Raw genomic sequence first — 24,185 nt, 5'->3', positions numbered from 1 at the left:
TTTTTATTGTGTCTATTTCATTCTTCCCTCTTTTCTTTATTAATCTAGCTAGTGGTCTATCTCTTATTTTTTTTAAAAACAGCTCCTAGATTTATTGATTTTTTTTTGAAGGGTTTTTTTTTGTGTCTTTTGTCTCCTATGGTTCCACTCTGATCCTGGTTATTTTTTGTCTTCTGCTGGCTTTGGGGTTTGTTTGCTCTTGGTTCTCTTTTTCTTTTAGTAGTGATGTTAGGGAGTCAATTTGAGATCTTTCTAGCTTTTTGATGTGGGTACTTAGTGCTATTTTTTCCCCCTTAGCACTACATTAGCTGCATTCCAGAGATTCTGGTATATTGCCTCTTTGTTCTTATTGGTTTCAAGTAATTTTTTGATTTCTGACTTAATTTTATTATTTACTCAGAAGTCATTCAGGAGTATGTTGTTAAATTTCCATGTAGTTGTGTGGTTTTGAGTGAGTTTCTTACTCTTGAGTTCTAATTTGATTGCACTGTGGTCTGAGAAACTGTTATGATTTCAGTTCTTTTGAATTTGCTGAGGAATGTTTTATTTCCAATTATATAATCAATTTTAAGTAAGTGCCATGTGGCAATTAGAAGAATGTGTTGTGTTGTTTTTGGCTGGTGAGTTCTGTAAATATCTATCAGGTCCACTTGACCTACAGCTGAGTTCAAGTCCTGAATATCCTTGTTACTTTTCTTTCCCAAAGATCTGTCTAGTATTGGCAGTAGGGTGTTAAAGTCTCCCACTGTCATTTTTTGGGAGTCTAAGGCTTTTTGTAGGTATCTAAGTATGTTTTATAAATCTGAGTGCTGACTGGACATGTGGCTCATGCCTGTAATGCCAGCACTTTGGGAGGCCAAGGCAGGCAGATCCCCTGAGTTCAGGAGTTTGAGACCAGCCTAGCCAACATAGTGAAACCCTGTCTCTATTAAACATACAAATTAGCTGGGAATAGTGGTTGGTGCCTGTAATCCCACCTACTCAGGAAGCTGAGGCAGGAGAATCACTTGAAACTGCGAAGTGAAGGTTGCAGTGAGCCAAGATTGTGCCATTGCATTCTAGTCTGGGCAACAGAGTGAGATTCTATCTCAAAAAATAGATCAATAAGGCCAGTCATGGTGGCTCATGCCTGTAATGCCAGCACTTTTGGAGGCTGAGGCTGGCCGATCATGAGGTAAGGAGATCAAGACCATCCTGGCTAACAAGGTGAAACCCCGTCTCTACTAAAAATACAAAATATTAGCCGAGCATGGTGGCGAGCGCCTGTAGTCCCAGCTACTCAGGAGGCTGAGGCAGGAGAATGGCGTGAACCCGGGAGGTGGAGCTTGTAGTGAGCCAAGATCATGCCACTGCACTCCAGCCTGGGTGACAGAGTGAGACTTGGTCTCAAAGAAAATCAATCAATAAAAACAAATCTGGGTGTTCCTTGAATTGACCCTTTACCATTATGTAGTGTCCTTCTTTGTCTTTTTTGATCTTTGTTGGTTTAAAGTCTGTTTTATCATAAACTACAATTGCCACCCCTCCTTATTTTCTGATTTTATTTGCTTGATAAATTTTTCTCCCTTTATTTTCAGGCTATGTGTGTCTTTGCATGTAAGATGGGTCTCTTGAATACAGCACACCAGTGAGTCTTGACTCTTTAACCAGCTTGCCATTCTGTCTTTTTCTTTTCTTTTTTTTTTTTTTAGACAGAGTCTCACACTGTCGCCCAGGCTGGAGTCTTGAGTGCAGTGGCATGATCTCAGCTCACTGCCAACTCAGCCTCCCAGGTTCACACCATTCTCCTGCCTCAGCCTCCCGAACAGCTGGGATTACAGGCACCTGCTGCCATGCCCGGCTAATTTTTTGTATTTTTAGTAGAGACGAGGTTTCACTGTGTTAGCTAGTATGGTCTTGATCTCTTGACCTCATGATCCACCAACCTCGGCCTCCAAAAGTGCGGGGATTAATTGGGGCATTTAGTCCATTTAAATTTAAGGTTAATATTGTTATATGTGAATTTGATCCTGTTCTTGTGGTGCTAGCTGGTTATCTTGCAGACCTGTTGATGTAGTTGTTTCATAGTGTCACTGGTCTTTGTACTTCAGTGTGTTTTTCATTTGATGGTAGTGGTTTCTTCTTTTCATATTTAGTGCTTCTTTCAGGAGCTCTTGCAAGGCAGTCCTAGTGGTAATGAATTCCCTTAGCATTTGTTTGTCTGAAAACGATTTCATTTCTCCTTCACTTACGAAGCTTAGTTTTGCTGGATATTCTGGGTTAGAAATTCATTTTTTTAAGAATGCTGAATATTGGCCCCCAATGTCTTCTGGCTTGTAGGGTGTCTTTTTAGAGGTCCAATTTTTAGTAGGCTACCTGGCCTTCCCTTTGGCTGCTCTTATCATTTTTTCCTGAAGTTTAACATTGAAGAATCTGATAATTATGTGTCTTGAGGTTGATCTTCTCATGGAATATCTTACTGGAGTTCTCTGGATTTTCTGAATTTGATTGATGGCCTGTCTTGGAAAAGTTCTTCTGGATGATATCCTGAAGTATGTTTTCCAACTTGGTTCCATTCTTTCCATCTCTTCAGGGTACTGCAATCACTTGTAAGTTTGGTCTTTTTACATAATCCAATAGTTCTCGAAGATTTTTTTCATTCCTTTTTATTTTTATTTTTTCAATCTTCTCTGCCTTATTTCAGCAATATACTCTTCAAGCTCTGAAATTCTTTTCCCTGCTTGGTCTACTCAGTTATTGATACTTGTGGTTGCATTGTGAAGTTCTCATGTTGTGTTTTTCAGTTGCATCAGGTCGGTCATGTTCATCTCTGAACTGATTATTTGGGTTAACAGCTCCTGTAATGTTTTTCATGGCTCTTAGCTTCTTTGCATTGGATTAGAACATGCTTCATTAGCTCACTGAAGTTCATTATTGCCCACCTTCTGTAGCCTACTTCTCTCAATTTATCCATCTCAGCCTTCTCCAGTTCTGTGCTCTTGTTGGAGATATGTTGTGATTATTTGGAGGAGTAGAGACACTCTGGCTTTTTGAGTTTACAGCATTTTTTTATTGATTCTTCTCATTGTCATGAGTTTATCTAGCTTTGGTCTTTGAGGCTGCTGACCTTTGGATGGGGTTTTTGTGGCGACATCTTTGTTGGTGCTGCTGTTGTTGCTTTCTGTTTTTCCTTTAACAGTCAGGCCCCTCTTCAGTAGGGCCGCTGTGATTTGCTTGGGATCTACCTCAGATCCTATTTGCCTGGGTTTCTCCCACACCTGGAGGTGTCACCAGTGGAGTCTGTAGCACAGCAGAGAGAATTGCCTGCTCCTTCATCTGTAAGCTTTATCCCAGATGGGCACTGAACTGATGACAGTGGGAATACTTCTTTATAAGTTGTCTTACAATGCCTGTTGTGGGGTCTCACCCAGTCAGGATGCACAGGATTCAGGAACCACTTAACAAAGCACTCTGGCTGCTGCTTGGTGAAGGGGGTGTGCTTCAGTGGGGGAAATTCCATACTTCTGGACTGTCCAGATTCCTCAGAGCCAGCAGGGGGAAAGACTAAGTCTGCTGATCTGCAGAAACCACCTCATTGTTACTATTTTACGTGTTTCTTGTAGATATGTCTTTTCTCATTTCCTGTGTTACTCCCTTAATTTTTGTTTAATTTTGTTGTGACATGTACTTTGATTATTTTTTATTTTGTTTTGCATACTTTCCATAAGTATAATGTAATCATCTTGAAATATAATGTAGCCATATTGAAAAACAGGTTACATAAAACATCTTAAAGTTAAAATAATGTATTTTAATCTCATCACACCTTCAATTAAATACAAAACCTATACTGTTATATTTTCCAATTTGTTATTAATATTAAAAGCCATATTATCTTACATTGTGTATCTACTAACAGATTTATGCAGATTTGTATCTTGTTTGTTATATCTAAATAAGAACTGTAAGGGTTTTATGCCCATCATTATGATAGTAAAAAATTCTGTATGTGTCTGTTATTTACATTTAATGGAGAGCTTTGTATTTATATACGGTTTTTTGATACTTCTAGCATCATTTTGTTTTTCAACATAATGGACTCATTTTAGGATTTCTTTTTGTTTATATGCAGAGTCTCACTATGTTTCTCTGGCTGATCTTGAACTACTAGTCTCAAGTGATCTATCTGCCTTGACTTCCTAAAGCTGTAAAATTATAGGCCTAGCCACTGTGCCTGGCCACCATTTAACATTTTATGTAGGACTGTGGTAATTGTAATAAATGCCCTGAACTTTTATTTTGGAAAGTATTTGTTTTTATCTTGTTTTCAAAGTAAAATAATTTTGAATTAAGTATTGGTTAGAAATTTTTTTATTACATCAAAATTTGGGAAGTTCTCAGCCTTTTTTTCTTTAAGTAACCTCTGTATTACTTTTGCCCTATATTCTCCCAAGATTCATTTCATGAAAATATTGATCTACTTGATGGTGTCCAATATGTTTTACATTCCATATTTTAATTTTGTGTTATACATTTTATGTTATATATGTTTTTATATTTATTTTATATTTTATATTGTGTTATGTATTTTAAAGTATGACACGTAACACCAGTTGCTTGTGTTTTGGTGTTTTATTTTATATTACAATTGTGTATGACAGTGTTTAACTCTACAATTTAAGGCAGTGTCTAGCAAAATCAAATATGAATCAGCCATATGTCTACTGCCAATATAATTACCTCTGTGTTTGTTTGCCTCTATAAATATCTGTTTATTTTATGACTTGTATATTTGTTGTGTAGGTTTGTTGTAAATGGTGGTTCAGTCTTGGCTAGGTGACCAGTTATAAAAATTCTCCTAATTCCAATATCTGTTGTGAATCTACATCACTTCTGTGTGGGAGAAACACTTTGGAATTTGAAGATAATATTGAAACTATTATAATTGGATTTTAGGTATTGTTCATTTTTACTTGTCAAAAACACACAAAATATTATCAATTTTTTTGTTGTTGTTGTTGAGACAGAGTCTCACTCTGTCGCCCAGGCTGAGGTGAAGTGGTGGGATCTTGGCTCACTGCAACCTCCGCCTCCTGGCTTCAACCGATTCTTTTGCCTCACTGTGTTGGCCAGGCTGGTCTCAAAGTCCTGACCTCGTGATCCGCCCACCTTGGCCTCCCAAAGTCCTGAGATTACAGATGTGAATTACTGCACCTGGCTCATTATCAAATATTTTTTAATATTCTGTTTAGTCCTATTAATTATATTTATAATGTCATGCAGCATACCCCTAGAATGTTTTATCTTGCAAAGCTCAATCTCAATGTACAACAACAACCAGTTTTTCTGATTTTCTGGCACTTTGCAAAAACCACTTTGTTTTCTATTTCTAAGAATGTGACTGCCCCATATGTCTCATACAATCTCTGTCTTATTGTGGCTAGCTCATTTTATTTTGCATAATGTCATCAAGCTTTATTTTTAGAGTTGTTAGAATATTTCCTGCTTTTTAAATCCTGGGTGATATTCCAGTATTTTTATATTGCAAATTATATCTATTGGATAATTTGGTGACAGAAATTTCCATTTCTGCCGGGTGCAGTGGCTCATTGCTGTAATCCCAGCACTTTGAGAGGCTGAGGCAGGCAGATAACAAGGTCAAGAGATCAAGACCATCCTGGCCAACATGGTGAAATCCTGTCTCTACTAAAAATACAAAAAATAGCCGGGCATGGTGGCACACACCTGTAGTCCCAGCTACTCAGGAGGCTGAGGTTGCAGTAAGCTGAGATCGTGCCACTGCGCTCCAGTCTGGGCAGCAGTGCAAGACTCCATCTTAAAAAAAAAAAAAAAAAAGAAATTTGCATTGCTTTTACCTATTGCCTTTCAGTAAAAATGCTGCAATAATTATGGATATGAAAATAACTCTTCATATAACCATATATGTTGAAAGTTTCTATAGCTGCAGCATTCTATTTTATTAGTCTACTTTTTAACCATTATACTCATACCAAATTACTTTAATTCTGTAGCTTTGTAATGTGTTTTGAAATCAGGAACTATAATGCCTTCAACATTTTCTTTTTTTGAAGACTCTTGGGTACTTTATTGTCTCTTGACATTTTATATACTTTTGGGGTTGTTGTTTCTGTTTCCTCAAAAATGCAATGAGAATTTTTGTTTTGTTTTTTGTTTTTTGTTTTTTTTTTTGAGACTGAGTCTCACTGTGTCGCCCAGGCTGGAGTGCAGTGGCCGGATTTCAGCTCATTGCAAGCTCCGCCTCCCGGGTTCACGCCATTCTCCTGCCTCAGCCTCCCGAGTAGCTGGGACTACAGGCGCCCGCCACCTCGCCCGGCTAGTTTTTTGTATTTTTTAGTGGAGACGGGGTTTCACCATGTTAGCCCATGTTGGGATGGTCTCGATCTCCTGACCTCGTGATCCGCCCGTCTCCGCCTCCCAAAGTGCTGGGATTACAGGCTTGAGCCACCGCGCCCGGCCGCAATGAGAATTTTTTAACAACATTGCATTAAATCTGTAGATTACTTTGAGAAGTATGGACGTTTTCAAAATATCAATGATTTCTACCTTTGAACAGGAGCATGCTCAAGAGTGTGTCGTTTAATTTCCATGTATTTGTAAATTTTTAATCTTTTTCTATTATTGTTTTATACTCTCATTCCATTTTGTTCATATAATATAATCCACACAATTTCAGTCTTAACAAATGTGTTAAGACTTCTTTTTTGGCCTACCATGTGGTCTATTAAGCAGAATGTTCTATGAGCAATTAAGAAGCATGTGTATCCCGATATTGTTGAGGAGACTTCTCTATACCTCTGTTAGAAATAATAGTTTTAGGGCGGTGGCTCAAGCCTGTAATCCCAGCACTTTGGGAGGCCGAGACGGGCGGATCACGAGTTCAGGAGATCGAGACCATCCTGGCTAACACGGTGAAACCCCGTCTCTACTAAAATACAAAAAAAATTAGCCGGGCGAGGCGGCGGGCGCCTGTAGTCCCAGCTACTCGGGAGGCTGAGGCAGGAGAATGGCGTGAACCCGGGAGGCGGAGCTTGCAGTGAGCTGAGATCCGGCCACTGCACTCCAGCCTGGGCAACAGAGCCAGACTCTGTCTCAAAAAAAAAAAAAAAAAAAAAAAAGAAATAGTAGTTTTATACTGCCTTCAAGTCCTCTCTTCACTTACAAATATTCTGTTTTGTTTTATTTTTATTATGGAAAGTAAGTTATTGAAATGTTCTACTATAATATTGCTTTCTAGGTGATTCTTCCATTCTGTCAATATTTGCTTTATGTATTTGGAACCTTAATGTGAGATACACACACACACACACACACACACACTTGAGTTACGTTATCAGTAAATGAATCTATTATTGTTTAATGTCCTTCTTTGTCTCTTTGCAGTTTTGATTTGTAGTACATTTTATAAATATGAAAGTTTTTCACTTAAGATGTACCTTATGTAATATTATTTTGACCTCTTCTCTCATTTGGTTAATATTTTTATGCAGTATCTATATCCATCTTGCCACTTTGTTTTTTTTTTTTATCAATAGATCTCAGCTTACTCTCATAGAAAGGCAAGTTGGATATCGGTTTTTAAAATATTTAAATAAATCTCTATTGAGAGTATGTCTGTTGATTGAAAAGTTAAAGATATATATTTAAATAATCTTCTGAAGCAGAAAGACATAGTAATGTTATTTTATTCATTGCTTTATTTGATTCTTATATCTTGGTCACTCATTTTCTCTCTGTCTTTGTGTCTTTTTATTTTTATATTGATATGCTTTTACTTCTTTCTTATTTTGTTTCATTTATCTATACGCATATGTTCTTCTTGGGACCTTGGGGATTATATAAACCTCCAAAAGATACAACAGTATATTTCAATCTGGTAAAAAGGAACTTCAGTTGCATGCACAATTTTTTTCTCATTACATCTCCCCTCAAATTTGTCATTGATTTTGCTAATTGTATCTTTTTATGTGGTGTATTTATTAACAGATGTTTATAATGACTTCTGTGATTTTCTCTTTCAAATTTTAGGGAATAATTAAAAATGTTTTCTGCACCATTATGATAATGCTAAGAAATTCCATTTTGGTGTATGTGCATATACTTAGAAGTAAAAGTATATATGTGCATATAATCTTTCCAGAAAGTAATGTAATTTTTTGTTATTGTGGGGTTTTTTGTGTTTGTTTTGTTTTTATTTCATTTTTTATTATTATATTTTTAAGTTCTAAGGTACATATGCACAATGTGCAGGTTTGTTACATATGTATACATGTGCCTTGTTAGTGTGCTGCACCCATTATCTCATCATTTATATTAGGTATTTCTACTAACGCTATCCCTCCCCACTCCCAAAAGTAATGTATTTTTATTTGACTATGTGTTGTTTTTGTTGAATCATGTTATTTTCAATAGAAGCAACTGCTTTCAATACTTTTTATATGTAAGGTTTATGGAGTTCCAATATACTTTTCAGAATTTTGTTATTTTTGAAAGTTTTTTTCTTTTTATTTGGCAGGACAGATTTGCTGATGGTATTATGCTTACTTGATCACTGTATTTTTCAAGAGTTTGACTTTATCACACACTTCCCTTCTGGCCTGCAAAATTTTTGTTGACAATTCACTGGCTGTCTCATAAGACTGCTTGCAAATGACGCATCACTTTTATCTTGCAGCTCCCAAGATTCTCTTCTGGTCTGTGACTTTTGAAATTGTGCTTATATGTGTGTTTGTTATAAATATCTTTGTGTGTTTCCTAGTTTGTTTGTTGAGCTTCTTCATTTGTACATCATTGTTTCTTTCAAGATTTTTCAGCTATTTTTTATATTTATTACCTCCACAATTTCTGTTTTTTTGATATTCTAAATATTTATGTTCTTCATTTTTCTGATTTTCTATAGTTCTGTGTCTTCCTATTTCACTTATTGAGTATTATTCAATTTACAATTTTTAAAATCAATGCATATACCTTTTTTATGGTTTCTTTTTGAAAATTATATTTTTATGGAACCATATTGCCTTATTTTGTATACATTGTAATCTTTGATTGAAATTTGGACATTAAAAAAGGCTACCCGTTACAATCTTCATAATGTAGCTTTGTCCTGGCATGGTCTGAACAATTGTCTTGGTTAGAGATTCTGGGAGTCTCTCAAACATGTTCTTAGAATGTGTCTTGTCTGAAATTTTGTCTTATTTTTAGTTAAAGGAGTTTATTCATGTTTCTTCTTAATAGTAATCACGTGCTATGCCTGTTTTCTCTCTGTGGTACAGCAGTCTCTCTGTTGCTGAAACATTTACCTTTGGTCTCAGCAAACTTAAACTGTCACTCCAAAGCATACCACCATTTCTTTCAGCACTATATTTCGTGAGAGATACACACCAGTGTCCGGAAAGGCTCCTAGAAGCAAGTAATAAAGATAAATGTGCCAGTGTTTTACTTATCATTAAAAAGTTGGCAATTTGCTTCTAAGGACACTATGTTATATTGGGGAGCAGGAAGAGCTGTGTTGGGTAAATGTAACAGATTTTGACTTCTAAGTGGCTCTTTGCGTTGTTCTCACCAGGGCACTTCACACACTTAACTCATTTATAAATTTTTTTCAGATGTAATTTGGTTGGTATGTTTTTTTTGTTGTTTTTTTTTTTTTTTTTACCTTTATATGTCTATAAAGGAATGAGGGCCTTTGGTATTTTCCTATGCCATCTTATTTATATAGTTTGTATAGTATTATAGATTAGACTTGTAAACTGTATTTATCTGTGTCTAGTAGGTAATTTGTTATTTTTATCTCTTTCAGTTATATGTTCTCATTTTGCCCAAGACCTTTGGCCAGAGTGGGACATTAAAGATTCTTTTCAAGAATCGATACTGAAAAAATATAGAAATTATGAACATGACAATTTACAGTTACAAAAAGGCTGTAAAAGTGTGGATGAGTGTGAGGTGCACAAAGAAGATAACAAATTAAACCAGTGTTTGATAACTACCCAGAGAAACATATTTCAATGTGACCCATATGCAGAAGTCTTTCATACATTTTCAAATTCAAACAGACATAAGACAAGACAACCTGGAAAGAAACCTTTCAAATGTAAAAAATGTGAGAAATCATTTTGCATGCTCTTACACCTAAGTGAACATAAAAGATTTCATATTACAGAGAATTCCTACCAATGTAAAGATTGTGGCAAAGCCTTCAACTGGTTCTCAACCCTTACTACACACAGGAGAATTCATACCGGAGAGAAACCCTACAAATGTGAAGAATGTGGGAAAGCATTTAACCGGTCCTCACACCTTACTACACATAAGATAATTCATACTGGAGAGAAACCATACAGATGTGAAGAATGTGGCAAAGCCTTTAACCGGTCTTCACACCTCACTACACATAAAAGAATTCATACTGGAGTGAAACCCTACAAATGTACAGAATGTGGCAAAGCTTTTAACCGGTCCTCACACCTTACTACACACAGGATAATTCATACTGGAGAGAAACCCTACAAATGTGAAGAATGTGGCAAAGCTTTTAACCGGTCCTCACAACTAACTGTACATAAGATGATTCACACTGGAGAGAAACCTTACAAATGTGAAGAATGTGGCAAAGCCTTTAACCGGTGCTCACAACTAACTGCACATAAGATGATTCATACTGGAGAGAAGCCCTACAAATGTGAGGAATGTGGCAAAGCTTTTAACCGATCCTCAAACCTTAGTAAACATAAGATAACTCATACTGGAGAGAGATCTTACAGATGGGAAGAATGTGGTAAAGCCTTTAACCAGTCCCTGAGCCTTATTAAACAAAATAACTCATACTGGAGAGAAACCCTACAAATGTGAAGAATGTGGCAAAGCCTTTAGTCCTAAACTCTTACTAAACATAAAAAAATTCATACTGGAGTGTGAAGAACATGGCAAAGCCTTTAATAAGTTCTCAATTCCTAACAGACGTAAGATAATTCATACTAGAGATAATTCATACTAGAGAGAAATTCTACAAACCAGAAAGATGTGACAGTACTTTGAAAACACCTCAAACTTTTCTAAACATAAAGGCAATCACAGTGGTGAGAAATCCTAGAAATGTGAGGAATTTGATAAAGCTTTTAAATGGTTGTCACACTTGATTGTAGGTAAGATAATTTATACTGGAGAAAACTTCTACATGTGTGAACAATGTGGCAAAACTTTTAACTAATGCTCACACCTTACTGCATAGGAAAGCATTTATACTTGAGAAAGATTGTACAAATATAAAGACTGTGAAAAAGCCATTAATACACGCTCACATCTTACTCAACATCAGAGAGTTCCTACTTAATAAAAACATTATAAGGCCAACTACTGTCAAAATATCTTTAAGAAAATATAAGCCTTTAAGGTGAAGAGTATTTTGAAGAACATTGTAGGATTGTAATATGTTTACTTGTATCACAGATCTTACTGTACACATTTTGTATTAGAGGAAACCTCTGAAGCAGTTGCTCAAACTTTGTTCAGTATCAGGGAATTTATATTGAAAAAAAAAACCTTGCAAATGTAATACATTTGGAAAAATACTTTTTCAAAAACTACAGCTTAGAAAACACGAGAGAAGGCCGGGCGCGGTGGCTCAAGCCTGTAATCCCAGCACTTTGGGAGGCCGAGGCGGGTGGATCACGAGGTCAGGAGATCGAGACCATCCTGGCTAACATGGTGAAACCCCGTCTCTACTAAAAATACAAAAAACTAGCCGGGCGAGGTGGCGGGCGCCTGTAGTCCCAGCTACTCGGAGGCTGAGGCAGGAGAATGGCGTGAACCTGGGAGGCGGAGCTTGCAGTGAGCCGAGATCGCGCCACTGCACTCTAGCCTGGGTGACACAGACTCCGTCTCAAAAAAAAAAAAAAAAAGAAAACACGAGAGAGTTCATACTAAAACATATTTTTGCAGATACAGTAAAAATTTTTTAAATTTTTAATCAAAAATTAAATCTATGTAAATATCAGAATTTACAGTAGAAATATATAAGGCACTGACACTTCAGATATTGTACTAAATCAGAGTGCTGAGTAAAGAAAATAAAACTAAAATTTGTAAAAAAATGATTTGTATATAACTTTAAAAGTAGTAGAAGTTTTTTTGCAGTTATTACATTCAAAGTATGCTTAACTTTGAAAAAATATTTTGAAAAGTGAATAATGATGTAATTCAGCTCTCAAATTATTTCCTGCTGTTTCTTCATTCCTATTTACATGTGAAAGCATGTGATCAATTGTTGCTGCATCAAAGATATGAGAGATTCTTTTTTATTAGGTGAGCATTATTTATACACTTTGTTATGAAAAAGTAAGGACATTAAAATGTAAGATGTATGATGAAAATCGTACAAAAGTAAAGAGACTTTTGTGGTTAACTTATAACATTGAGTAATGTGTGCGTTAGGTGTTCAGAGTAATGTTCTGCATTATGAGAAGAAAACATTTTAAATTTCATTTATAAGTAAATTAAAATTTAGTATATTGTACTAATTATACTTTTATATAAAATGCAGTGTATTTTTTTAAATTTCAGATTATATGTGATGTTAATATATTCAACCTTTTTAACATGTTAAATACTATTGTGCATTCAATGAAGTGTTATTATGTCACAAACCTTAACCTATTCCTCCTTACTCAAGGGTGCACATAAAACATGGTAATATATATACTGTTTGGTAACATAATGGATTAACATCTCTAGTAATCTCTTTTGCCAGTGGCTTTGACTGCAAATAAGTTAAAGAATATTACTTCTGTAGGTTAAAATTTTGTTTTTATTTTATTTTATTTTATTTTTTGAGAGGGAGTCTTGCTCTGTCGTCCAGGCTGGAGTGCAGTGGCGTGATCTTGGCTCACTGCAACTTCTGCCTCCTGGGTTCAAGCAATTCTACCTCAGCCTCCCAGTAGCTGGGATTACAGGTGCCCACCACCATGCCCAGCTAATTTTTGTATTTTAGTAGAGACGGGGTTTCATAATGTAAGTCAAGCTGGTCTCGAACTTCTGACCTCAAATGATCCCCCCACCTCGGCTTCCCAAAGTTCTGGGATTACAGGCATGAGCCACTGTGCCCAGCCAAATGTTTATTTTATTTAATTTATTTTTCTTATTTGGGGAATATGAGTATATATTCATGCAATATATGGCATATTTTGATACAAGAATATAGTATATAATAATCACATCAGGGTAAATGAGGTATCCATCACCTCTAGTGTTTTTCTTTTGTATTACAAACAATCCACTTTTATATTTTTAGTTATTTTAACATGTACAATTGTTATTGATTACAGTGTTATTTTTATGGTCATAATAAATTATGTAGAAGTATAAATAAAATCCATGCATTTCTGGGTCCTGAATAAATATTTTTAAAGTTTTCTAATATTTATTTTTTGAGCATGTTTCCTGTCTGCCTGCAAACACATGCAGACTTTTAGTTTTCATTTACGTAGAGTTAAATATATGTTAGTCTAAAGATAAACCTTAGGTGTAAGAAAATTATAGAGTGAGTTTGTGTGTATGAATTTATACCTGTTTTCAGAAGACAAAAGCAATATTGAACAAAACAAATCATTTTAACAAGATGACTACTAGAAAACTAAAAACCTCAAAAATGCTGAAAGCAAATGTATTCTCTGCTTTGTATTGAATTTATTACTGTACAATCTATGGCTAATAGTTCTGAATCTCCCCATGAAAATTCTGTTTATACTTGCCTGGTACTCATGATAGACCCCTAATTATTTTGTATCTTTTTATATAAATATTTTACAGATTACAAAGTATTCATTATGTGAGCTGGTCTGTGATTATAAGAATAATTGTTATAAAATTTAGTAATGCACACAAAATTTTTAAATGTAATTCCGCAATTAGTGTATTAAGTTACATTTTATTTAGTTAGAACACTTCATTTTGTTTTTAGTTGGAGAACTCTATCACTCTTTTGTTATTTTTTCTTTTCACTTTTTATAATTCACATAAGTAAATTTATTGAGTCAATTTGTTCAGATAAGTACTAGGGAAGCTTGATAAGTTGTGAGAATGTTTTTATATTTAAATGTAGCAAACGTACATAACAGTTCTTACTAACAGATGTTCCATAATAAGCTGTAAGTATTCCTGCTAAAGTTAGTTTGTAACTTCAATTCAGAGATGAAAAATATCAGTTGTGAAGAAATAAAATTGATTCTTCATGTGGAGAGGACATATTTTCCAGGCCACAATGCTGAATCCTGCTGAATTTAAAGAGAAGTTCTGCATCTTTTATTTCTTAATTATCTTCAGATTTGTCTGTATTATATGTATCCCACCTATGTATGCAGCACAGCCCTTCTCCTTTTTCTGTGTTATGGCTTCAGTTTTCTCACTGTTGTCTTAATGCCATTTCATTTCACATGATGCCTTGTAAATTTTGATGAGAACGTTCGTTTTGTTTTTTTTTTTTTTTTTTGAGATGGAGTCTCGCCCTTTCGCCCAGGCTGGAGTGCAGTGGTGCAACGTGGGCTCACTGCAACCTCTGCCTTCCAGGTGAAAGCACTTATCCTGCCTCAGCCTCCCAAGTAGCTGGGATTACAGGCACCTGCCACCACAGGTTGGCTTTTTTTTTTTTTTTTTTTGTATCTTTAGTAGAGGCCAAGCTGACGGGACTGCTGGAAAGACCCTTTTCCTACCGACAAGCAGCCACCTGAGCTTTTCATTGTAGCTGCAGTTGGTGGGTCTTTCTCAGGCCTCCCTGAGCTCTTTGCCTTCCCTACCCTGCCACAGGCAATGCTTCTTTCTCTCCTTTCCCTTTATTATCTTTTCCATTACTCAGGGTGACCGTCTTGCCCAGAGGCCACAAGTTGAAACTCCTGATTGGAGGTTGAATTAATGATAACAGGCCCAACTAGGGGCAAGTTTGAGGCTTGTCAGTTTGATACTGATTGCTAAGTAGAGAGGCAATCAATATCAAAAAATATGTGTTTTGTCACAGATATTTTGCTCCGGCCAAAATGAAAAAAGATAATTTTCCTCTGTGTTGTGGCTTGGCCCCCAGTGCTGTGGGGCAGCCAGCCATGTCACTAGGGCCACTCAGGGAAAAGGAACCCAGAAGCTTGGCATGCTGGCAGAAGGGTACAAATTTCTTACCAAACAGAATTCTGGCATCTCTCTATATATATGCAAACTCATTGAATGAATGGCAGAAATCACTGTTTATCTCCTCTGTAAAGTTTTAATTGGAAAATGCATTTGTGATACTAGTCTTAAGACATAACAAATCTGTTGTACTTTGTGCTATAAATGTCTTTCTGTATTGTTGTCGTTAAGAGGGGGTACTTCAGGATAGAAAGCTGGCCTAGGAGGTTCAAGATGGCCCAGCAAGCTGGTCAGTCATGTCCTTGGAAGACTGACCTTGTAACCATGTGACAGTACTTTCTCCTGGTCTCCACCATCACAATGGTGGCCCAGGTTCAGGGTTCAATTTCCAGCTTAGGGAATGAGTACTGTCTTGTTTGATATTTCGGTGACCTTTACCATTTGTTGATTCTCTTTCCCTCTAGGAACCATCTCAAGTTTTCCTTTCTCAGAATACGTGTGAGGTTGCCTTTGGCAAAGTTCGAAAGCCAGAGAGATTTGACCTGACTAAAGTCTGGTAATAAGAAATTTAAAAGAGCACTTGTGGGCGGCAAGACACCCAGGTGCCGAGACAAGAGATCGAGGGCACGAGCTGTTCCAGTATCATAAAATATATAAAATAAGAATAGTTATACTAAATATAGATAATAGATATGATTATATATGAATATCGTTAATCATTAGTTTGTAGCAATTACTCTTTATTCCAATATTATAATAATCCTTGCTGTACAATCATAACCTAGGAAAAACCTGGCCATGCAAAGATAGGAGCTGAAGGGACATAGTGAGAAGTGACCAGAAGACGAGTGCAAGTCCTGTTATGCCCAGAGAGGGCCACCAGAGGATTCCTTGGTCTAGCAGTAATGCCAGTGTCTGGGAAGATGCCTGTTGCCAAGCGGATTGTGGTCTAGCGGTAGCATCAGTGCCAAGGAAATGCACCCGCTATATAACAGACTGGGAAAGGGAGTCCCCCTTTCCCAGGGGAGTTTAATGAAGACTATACTCCTCCACCTCTTGTGGAGTTATCTGGAGGCCTAACCGTCTCCCTGTGATGCTGTGCTTCAGTGGTCACACTCCTAGTCCTCTTTCATGTTCCATCCTGTACACCTGGCTCTGCCTTCTAAAGAGCAGTAGCAAAATTAGTGACAGTATTAAAAACCTCTAATATGAGGAAATAATGGCATAGACTGTGACCTCTGTCTCTCTGTCACTCCGCCTCAGCTGCCAAACAGGGAAGGGCCCCCTGTCCAGTAGACATGTGACTCATGTGACCTTGTCAATCACTGGAGATGACTCACACTCCTTACCCTGTCCCTTTTACCTTGTATCCAATAAATACCAGCACAGCCAGGCATTCGGGGCCACTACAGGTCTCCGCGTCTTGGTGGTAGTGGTCCCCTGGGGGCCAGCTGTCTTTTCTTTTATCTCTTTGTCTTGTGTCTTTATTTCTACAATGTCTCGTCTCTCCACAGAGAGAGAAAAACCCACCAACCCTGTGGGGCTGGACCCTACATAACTAAGCTTAGAAGTCAGCCTTAATTAAAAGCAGATATTCAAGCTCTAACAGACTGTGTGCAGGGGGAGTGTGGCAAGATGAGATGGCTGAGGGGGTTGTGGGGAGTGTTGGAACTATTGAATATCCTGATTATATTGTTGGTTACACAAACCTGCAGATGTTAGAATTCATAGAACTGTACACCCCCCAAAAGTCCACTTTTTATTGTAAAACGTCAAGAAGATTGAATATCTTCCATTTTACTGTGTTTAACCTAACAATCCTTGAGAAAAACAGAGGAGGTACCACAGGCCCTGTCTGGGAAACACCCTTTTCTCCTCATGAAACCTCAGGAATTGAAAGTGGATAGATCTCTCTCAAAATCTGAGGTTCTGTTCTGCTTTGCATTCATTATCTGACATTTTTTACTTCTGGGGTTATCAGAAATTATTTCACATATGAAAGAACTTTGGTATGTAATAACTGAGTAAGAAATATACTTTTGAGGATGGTTAATAGCAATTATGGGGAAATAGTTCTTCACATTTGAATCAGAGAAACATACCCTTGGCCACATAAAAAGTATGGGGATGTCCCCACACTCAACTGAGAAATAAGATTACCATGGGAATGGACTGATTGTTTCTTGGATCCATGATCTGATATTAAAATGGAACCCTTAGTTTTGGAGGATCTGTTTTGCCTTCCAGCTGTGTTTACTTTTTAGGCCATAACAACTACATGTTTTCCTGGCCCTGGGATCCATCCTGAAGCTAGGAATTCAATTAAGAAACTGACAAAGGAAAAACCTTAAAACTACTGAAACTTTTGTCTGTATATTTCTGTGTTGAGTGTGTGATATAAAAGAGCTCTGATTAATTGGTTTAAAAACAATAACAGCTTAAATCATATATTTTGTCAGAAAAGTAAAATGTGTAATGCCTTATGTGACAAGTAATCTTTTGGCAATTAAACAGTTGTAAAGATTATTGGAAAAATAAAATGTCTTCAAAATATAAACATTTGATCAAAATTATACAGGTCAGATATTAGGTTTACCAAATATTTTAAGGTCATAAACTGCTTCTTTGACTTTTAAAAATTGTTCAGTTTTCCTACCTTGAAGCCATTAGATTCTAAATAAGGCCTGGGGACATATGGAATTAGTCATGCCCCCTTTCTATACAAAGAAGGTTATAAAGAGGAAAGGTTTTATATTTTAAAAAAATCTTGTATAGCAAATTCTTTTCCTAAAATAAAATGACTGGTTATTTAAAAACAGGGATGTTGAGGACAAATCAGAAAGTCCAAACATATTGTAGACAGTCTGTACTGAAACGAAATAAGAAATGAAAATAAGAAACAATAAGAAACGAAAGCATTCGTGAAAGGTATTTTATACAAGAAACGTTATACAATTAAAGGTGATTAGACCTTCTGAATACTTCATAAAATGCCACTAAGACTCTTACTGTACAACTTGCCAGCTTTACAGCTAGGTAAGGCCTGAGGCACAAGGAATTAGTTACACCCTCTAACTATTAATACACTGGAAAGAGTCAGACCTTATCTACACTTCCGCCTGGGTCCTAGACTCCACACCTAGTACATAACTAAAATCCCACTTACCATGGTTTTCACCATAGGTAAAAGTTACTAAGAATTAACATTGTAACATGGAATTTTGACTACTATAAAACAGTTTTACATGCAAGGTATGCAAAGAAAATGAAATGTGTTTTTGATAGTTTATAAAAAATAGAAATGTAGATTTGTCTAGATTAAAAGGTTTCAAATTAGATAGAATAAAACTGAAAGTTTTAACAAATTGTGGATAATTTTTGAACATTTAATTGTAAAAGAGATTCTGTGAGCATATTGACTAAAGTTAAAGGGGCAGGTTTAATATATATTGAACACTGAGATAAAAATGACAAGTTTCTCTTAAAGTTCTGATCAACTCTTTAACCACAAAAAATGTGTAAATAGTTATAAAAGTTTTATGAGAATAATATGTTATGGTCAAACATTAAAATTGGACAAATTTGTCTAAAGATTCATTACGGCCAGGCGCAGTGGCTCACATCTGTAATTCCAGCACTCTGGGAGGCCGAGGTGGGTGGATCACCAGGTCAGGAGTTCAAGACAAGCCTGGCCAAGATGTTGAAACCCCATCTGTACTAAAAATACAAAAATTAGCCAGGCACACTGGCAGGCACCTGTAATCCCAGCTACTCAGGAGGCTGAGGCAGGAGAATCACTTGAACCTCGGTGGCAGAGGTCCAGTGAGCCGAGATCAAGTCATTGGGTTTGACATCACTATTACACAAATATAATGGTGAAATTTGGATCATTTAGTATAAAAATGATACAGGAAACATTGTCAAATGTGAAATCATGTTTTACTCTTTTTGGACTATATTTGTATAAATATGCTATTGGTATGTGCTTCAAAATTATAGGGCCGGGCAACATGGCTGACGTCTGTAATCCCAGCACTTTGGGATGCCAAGATGAGCAGATCGCTTGAGGTCAAGGGTTCAAGACCAACCTGGCCAACAAGGTGAAACTCCTGTCTCTACTAAAAATACAAAAATTACCAGGCATTGTAGCATGCAACTGTAGTGTGGTAGCATGCACCCAGCTGCTCTGCTCTGGTGGCTGAGGCAGGAGAATCACTGGAACCCAGGAGGCAGAGGTTGCAGTAAGCCAAGATCACACCACTGCACTCCAGCCTGAGCAAAAGAGTAAGACTCCATCTCAAAAAAAAAAAAAAAAAAGGAAACCGCTATAATTCTAATATGACTAAGTGTATGTTATTAATAATTGCACTTTGGGAGGCTGAGGCGAGTGGGTCACCTGAGATCATGAGTTCAAGACCAGCCTGTCCAACATGGTGAAACCCCATCTCTACTAAAAATACAAAACTTAGCCGGGTATGATGGCAGGTCCCTGTAATCCTAGCTATTTGGGAGGCTGAGGCAGGACAGTCGCTTGAACCTGGGAGGCAGAGGTTGCAGTGAGTCAAGATTGTGCCACTACACCCCAGCCTAGGGGACAGAGCAAGACTCCGTCTCAAAAAATAATAATAATAATAATTACAATTTTTACCTAAAATAATTGTATGCCACAGAGCTAACCAAATTTCCTTGACAATCATGTTCTTTTTCTACTGTAACTGCCCTAAAACTTGGCCATCCGGACAATCATCTTGTGTCAATCCTCTTCAAAAGATGATTTGTAGGCCGGGCGCGGTGGCTCAAGCCTGTAATCCCAGCACTTTGGGAGGCCGAGACAGGCGGATCACGAGGTCAGGAGATCAAGACCATCCTGGCTAACACGGTGAAACCCCGTCTCTACTAAAAAATACAAAAAACTAGCCGGGTGAGGTGGCAGGCGCCTGTAGTCCCAGCTACTCGGGAGGCTGAGGCAGGAGAATGGCGTAAGCCCGGGAGGCGGAGCTTGCAGTGAGCCGAGATCGCGCCACTGCACTCCAGCCTGGGCGACAGAGCGAGACTCCGTCTCAAAAAAAAAAAAAAAAAAATTTGGAAAATATGTGTGAGTATTCTGAACGTATGACAATTTACTTATTTATATAAGTGCAATAAGAAACTGTTTTCTTTTACAACAGGACACAATTAGAGAAACTTGTTATTTTACCAAGGCTTTGACTAGAATGACATGTTATGCGTTAATGAACTAAACTTGACTTGTAGAACCAATAAAAGCTCCATGGGAAAACTGGTATCATACCTTGTCTACACAGGCCCTGTACCAGGTTCCTGGCTTTTGGTAAATAAAAAAAAATTCTTATCTGAGATTCCTTTTATAAAACAAGGTTCCATCAAAGCCAATTTAAAAGGCCTACGTGAAAAGAAATAATCAGGCCAAGTATAAGACTAAAACTTATTTTACAAATAAATTGGCCCTATTATAATTCATCTTTAATAAAAATGGGAAACTGGAAAGAAATTATATTTCAAATACTATGGTACACTTTTTATTAGATTCTATTCTCATCAGTTGTTTTTGAGTTTTTTTCTACAATTTTAGCTAACCTTACTAATTTCTGTGAACAAACCAGTAATCTCTGGCTACAGCTCAGAAGAAACAAGCAAGAGGGATGGGTAATGTAAAAATCTGGATCACTGTTTGAATTCTGAATACATTACAATCAGCCACCAACTTCATAACAGCTTTGCTCCAACAAATGCCCAGTTCATGAAAAGCTTTCTTAAGTTTACTTGGAATAATTTTGCTTATTTTGTTTTACTGTGAATATATTGATATATTGCCATTGTACTCCTTGTGTAGAAATGCAGAATAAACTTCCTGGGTGTTTTCTTGAAGTGAACACTTATTAATCTTCCAGATATCACCTATTGTTGGAACTCAGAGTTAGGAATGGCCCTCATCATACTGATGCTTTCTGATTGAGCTCCTCTCTACCTCAAATACAGAAGACCCTAATAGTTAGGCAAGAATATCATCACTTCTATTCAGCATGAAGTAGTAGCAGAAGATTGATCTTCGTCCCCCTACAACCCTTAGGGTTAAGGGTTTCCTTGTTTAAAAAAAAAAAGGGGGGGGGGATGATGTCAGAGGCATATTGAACCAGAGCAAATGCATTTTGAATAGGGCCTGGGTAAAATAGGGCTGACATCTACTGGTCTGCATTCCCAGATGGTTAGGCATTCTAAGTCACAGGATGAGATAGAAAGTCAGCACAAAATACAGCTCATAAAGACCTGGCTGATAAAACAACTTGCAGTAAAGAAGTGGGATAAAACCCACCAAAACCAAGATGGTGGTGAGTGTGACCTCTGGTCATCCTCACTGCTACACTCCCACCAGTGCCATGACAGTTCACAAATGCCATGGAAACATCAGGAAATTACCCTTTAGGGTCTAAAATGGGGAGGCATATATACTCCACCGCTTGATTAGCAAATAATCAAGAAATAACCATAAAAACAGGCAACCAGCAGTCCTCAGGGCTGCTCTGCCTATAGAGTAACCCATTCTTTTATTTCTTATTAATAAACTTGCTTTCACTTTATGGACTCATCTTGATTCTTGAGTGAAATCCAAGGATCCTCTTTTGGGGTTTGGTTTGGGCCTTTTCGGTAAAATCTCTGCACATATTTTTTCTTCTTTTCCTTATGAAAAAAAATTGGCTAAGCCTGGGTGTGGTAGCTCACGCCTGTAATCCCAGCACTTTGGGAGACAGAGGTGGGCAGATCACAAGAAGATTGAGACCATCCTGGCTAATATAGTGAAACCCCGTCTCTACTAAAAACACAAAAATTAGCTGGACTTGGTGGCACGTGCCTGTACTCCCAGCTACTTGGGAGGCTGAGGCAAGAGAACCGTTTGAACCTGGGATTCACAGGTTGCAGTGAGCCGAGATCATGTCACTGCACTTCAGCCCGGCCAAAGAATGAGACTCTGTCTTATGGCAGGGGGTGGGGGAGATCAGCTACATGTCTCTTCAGTGGTCTAAATAAAATTTCACATGGGCTCGTGTTTCAAGTCAGGTCATTCAATCACTGGAGAGATTCTTCCACCCACTCCTGCTCACTTACGTGCTCAAGAACCACCCACTCAGAAGACACTGCATTACGCCCCAGTGACTGCCCCAGGTGCATTTTACTTTGCAAGCTCTTACACCATGTCACTGGGGTCAATTCTGTTGTTACTGGTCTTTTGGAATACTTTTTGGTAACAAAATTTTCACTTTTTTTTCCCAGTATTTTTCTTTATATTTATTTCACTATTTTTCTGCCCCCTTAGATAATCCAGGGAGCAGAAATTATTTTTGTGTTTTCCCCTCAATACCAGCATCTGATTGGCTGCCCAGCAATGTGTCTCCAAGAAATGAAAGCTGGGTTGGGTGAGGACAATTTTAATGTCTCCAGGGGTTACCTTCTCAAAATAAGAGTACACCAGAAGATTCCTTTCAGCCCCAGGGCATCCACTTGCTCCCTTGAGAGGACACATTCCATACCTCAAGTCATCCTACGGGAGAAAATAAACCAGAAGCTGACATTCACTAGGCACTTTAGCTGACAGAACCACGGTGGATATCTTGGTTTACTCCCAGATAGTACTGAAACCCAGGACCAGGAAGAAACTAAAGGGTGGCTGAGGACACATCACCCCATAGATTTTTCCAAACCAAAAGCTTGACCCAAAAACATTCTGGTAAGATTTCTGTGCCTGGCCAGTGCGGTGGCTCACGCCTGTAATCCCAGCACTTTGGGGGGCCGAGACGGTCGGATCAGGAGGTCAGGAGATGGAGACCATCTTGGCTAACACAGACCCCGTCTCTACTAAAATACAAAAAAAAAAAATTAGCCTGGCGGGTATGGCACCTGTAGTCCCAGCTACTGGGGAGGCTGAGGCAGGAGAATGGCGGAACCCGGAGGCATGGAGCTTGCAGTGAGCTGAGATCGCGCCACTGCACTCTAGCCTGGGTGACAGAGTGAGACTCCGACTCAAAAAAAAAAAAAAAAACAAAGAAACAAGATCTCTGTGCCTAGAAAAGATAGAAGGAAAAGAGACAGAGATTTTCTACAATACAGTGTCAGAGGATTAGTCTTTGTTTCCTTTTCATGGGAAATATTTACAAATGGATAACAAATCTTCTTAAAAACACCATTCAATGCTTTGTCAAAAACAATTAAAATATGGTATAAACAAGTATACTAAAGGACAAATAGGTGATAACGTGAATTAGGGAGGAAAAGTTAGCATTTGGGAATGCCAGATGAAATCGAAAATTTAGTATCTTACTGCAAGCCAGAGTGAGGCTGGAGAAATGAGGGACGGGGGTTAGATTTAAGACCCTGCTTGGGACACAGGTGAAAAACGCAGCAGAAAATCAGTTCCCCGTGGAGTGTGAAAATAATTAAGTGGCAGGCAATTAGACTGAGGTGTCTCTAGTCCCTGGGTTCCCACTTAAAAAAAAAAATCTAACTCAGGTGTAAGTTTTTTTTTAATTACTACATTCAGAGAAAATTTAGACTTAAACAACTATAAAATGCTAATTAAATTCTGATTACATAACCAGGAAATCTTCACCGATATTGTACAAATTAAGAAACTACGTTACTGTACCTACCCAATTACTAAATTTAGTTTTCATCATCATGCATTTTATAAATGACTTTCCTTCAGGCCTCTCCCATAGAACACAAACTACAAACCATAGCTGGGAGCTTTACGATTCTTGGAATCACTTTACTAAATTCTAAGCCAGGCTGCATTCACTGCATCCTATCACTTCAGGAGGCCAAGCACAGCAGATTGACGAGGTCAGGAGTTCAAGACCAGCATGGCCAACCCAGGTGAAACCCCGTCTCTACTAAAAATACGTGGCCCAGCCAGGTCCGGTGACAGGCTTGTAATTTCCAGCCACTGAAGCTGAGCCAGAGAATCGCCAGCACCGCAGGGGAGGTTGCAGTCAGCCGACATTGCGCCAATGAACCCTATCCTGGGCGACAGAGCCAGACTCCGA

General features: G+C 37.7%; 2 protein-coding genes across 2 annotated transcripts in view; both read left to right on the top strand.

Annotated features, from left to right (window-relative positions):
- The window catches only part of LOC101015238 (zinc finger protein 100-like), a 45,612-nt gene extending 34,019 nt beyond the window's left edge, over window positions 1-11,593 (top strand). Inside the window, 2 exon segments of the mRNA XM_031660330.1 lie at window positions 9,818-10,823; window positions 10,825-11,593. Of these exon segments, the coding sequence (XP_031516190.1) occupies window positions 9,818-10,823; window positions 10,825-11,014 (1,196 nt within the window). The 3' untranslated portion in view covers window positions 11,015-11,593.
- LOC101014153 (zinc finger protein 708) overlaps window positions 1-24,185 on the top strand; it is a 702,618-nt gene that overhangs the window by 275,647 nt on the left and 402,786 nt on the right. The window lies entirely within an intron of this gene.

The sequence above is a fragment of the Papio anubis genome, chromosome 20 (genome assembly GCF_008728515.1).
Source record: "Papio anubis isolate 15944 chromosome 20, Panubis1.0, whole genome shotgun sequence".
Taxonomy (NCBI): Eukaryota; Metazoa; Chordata; class Mammalia; order Primates; family Cercopithecidae; genus Papio; species Papio anubis.
This window is presented reverse-complemented; position numbering and strand designations above follow the sequence as displayed.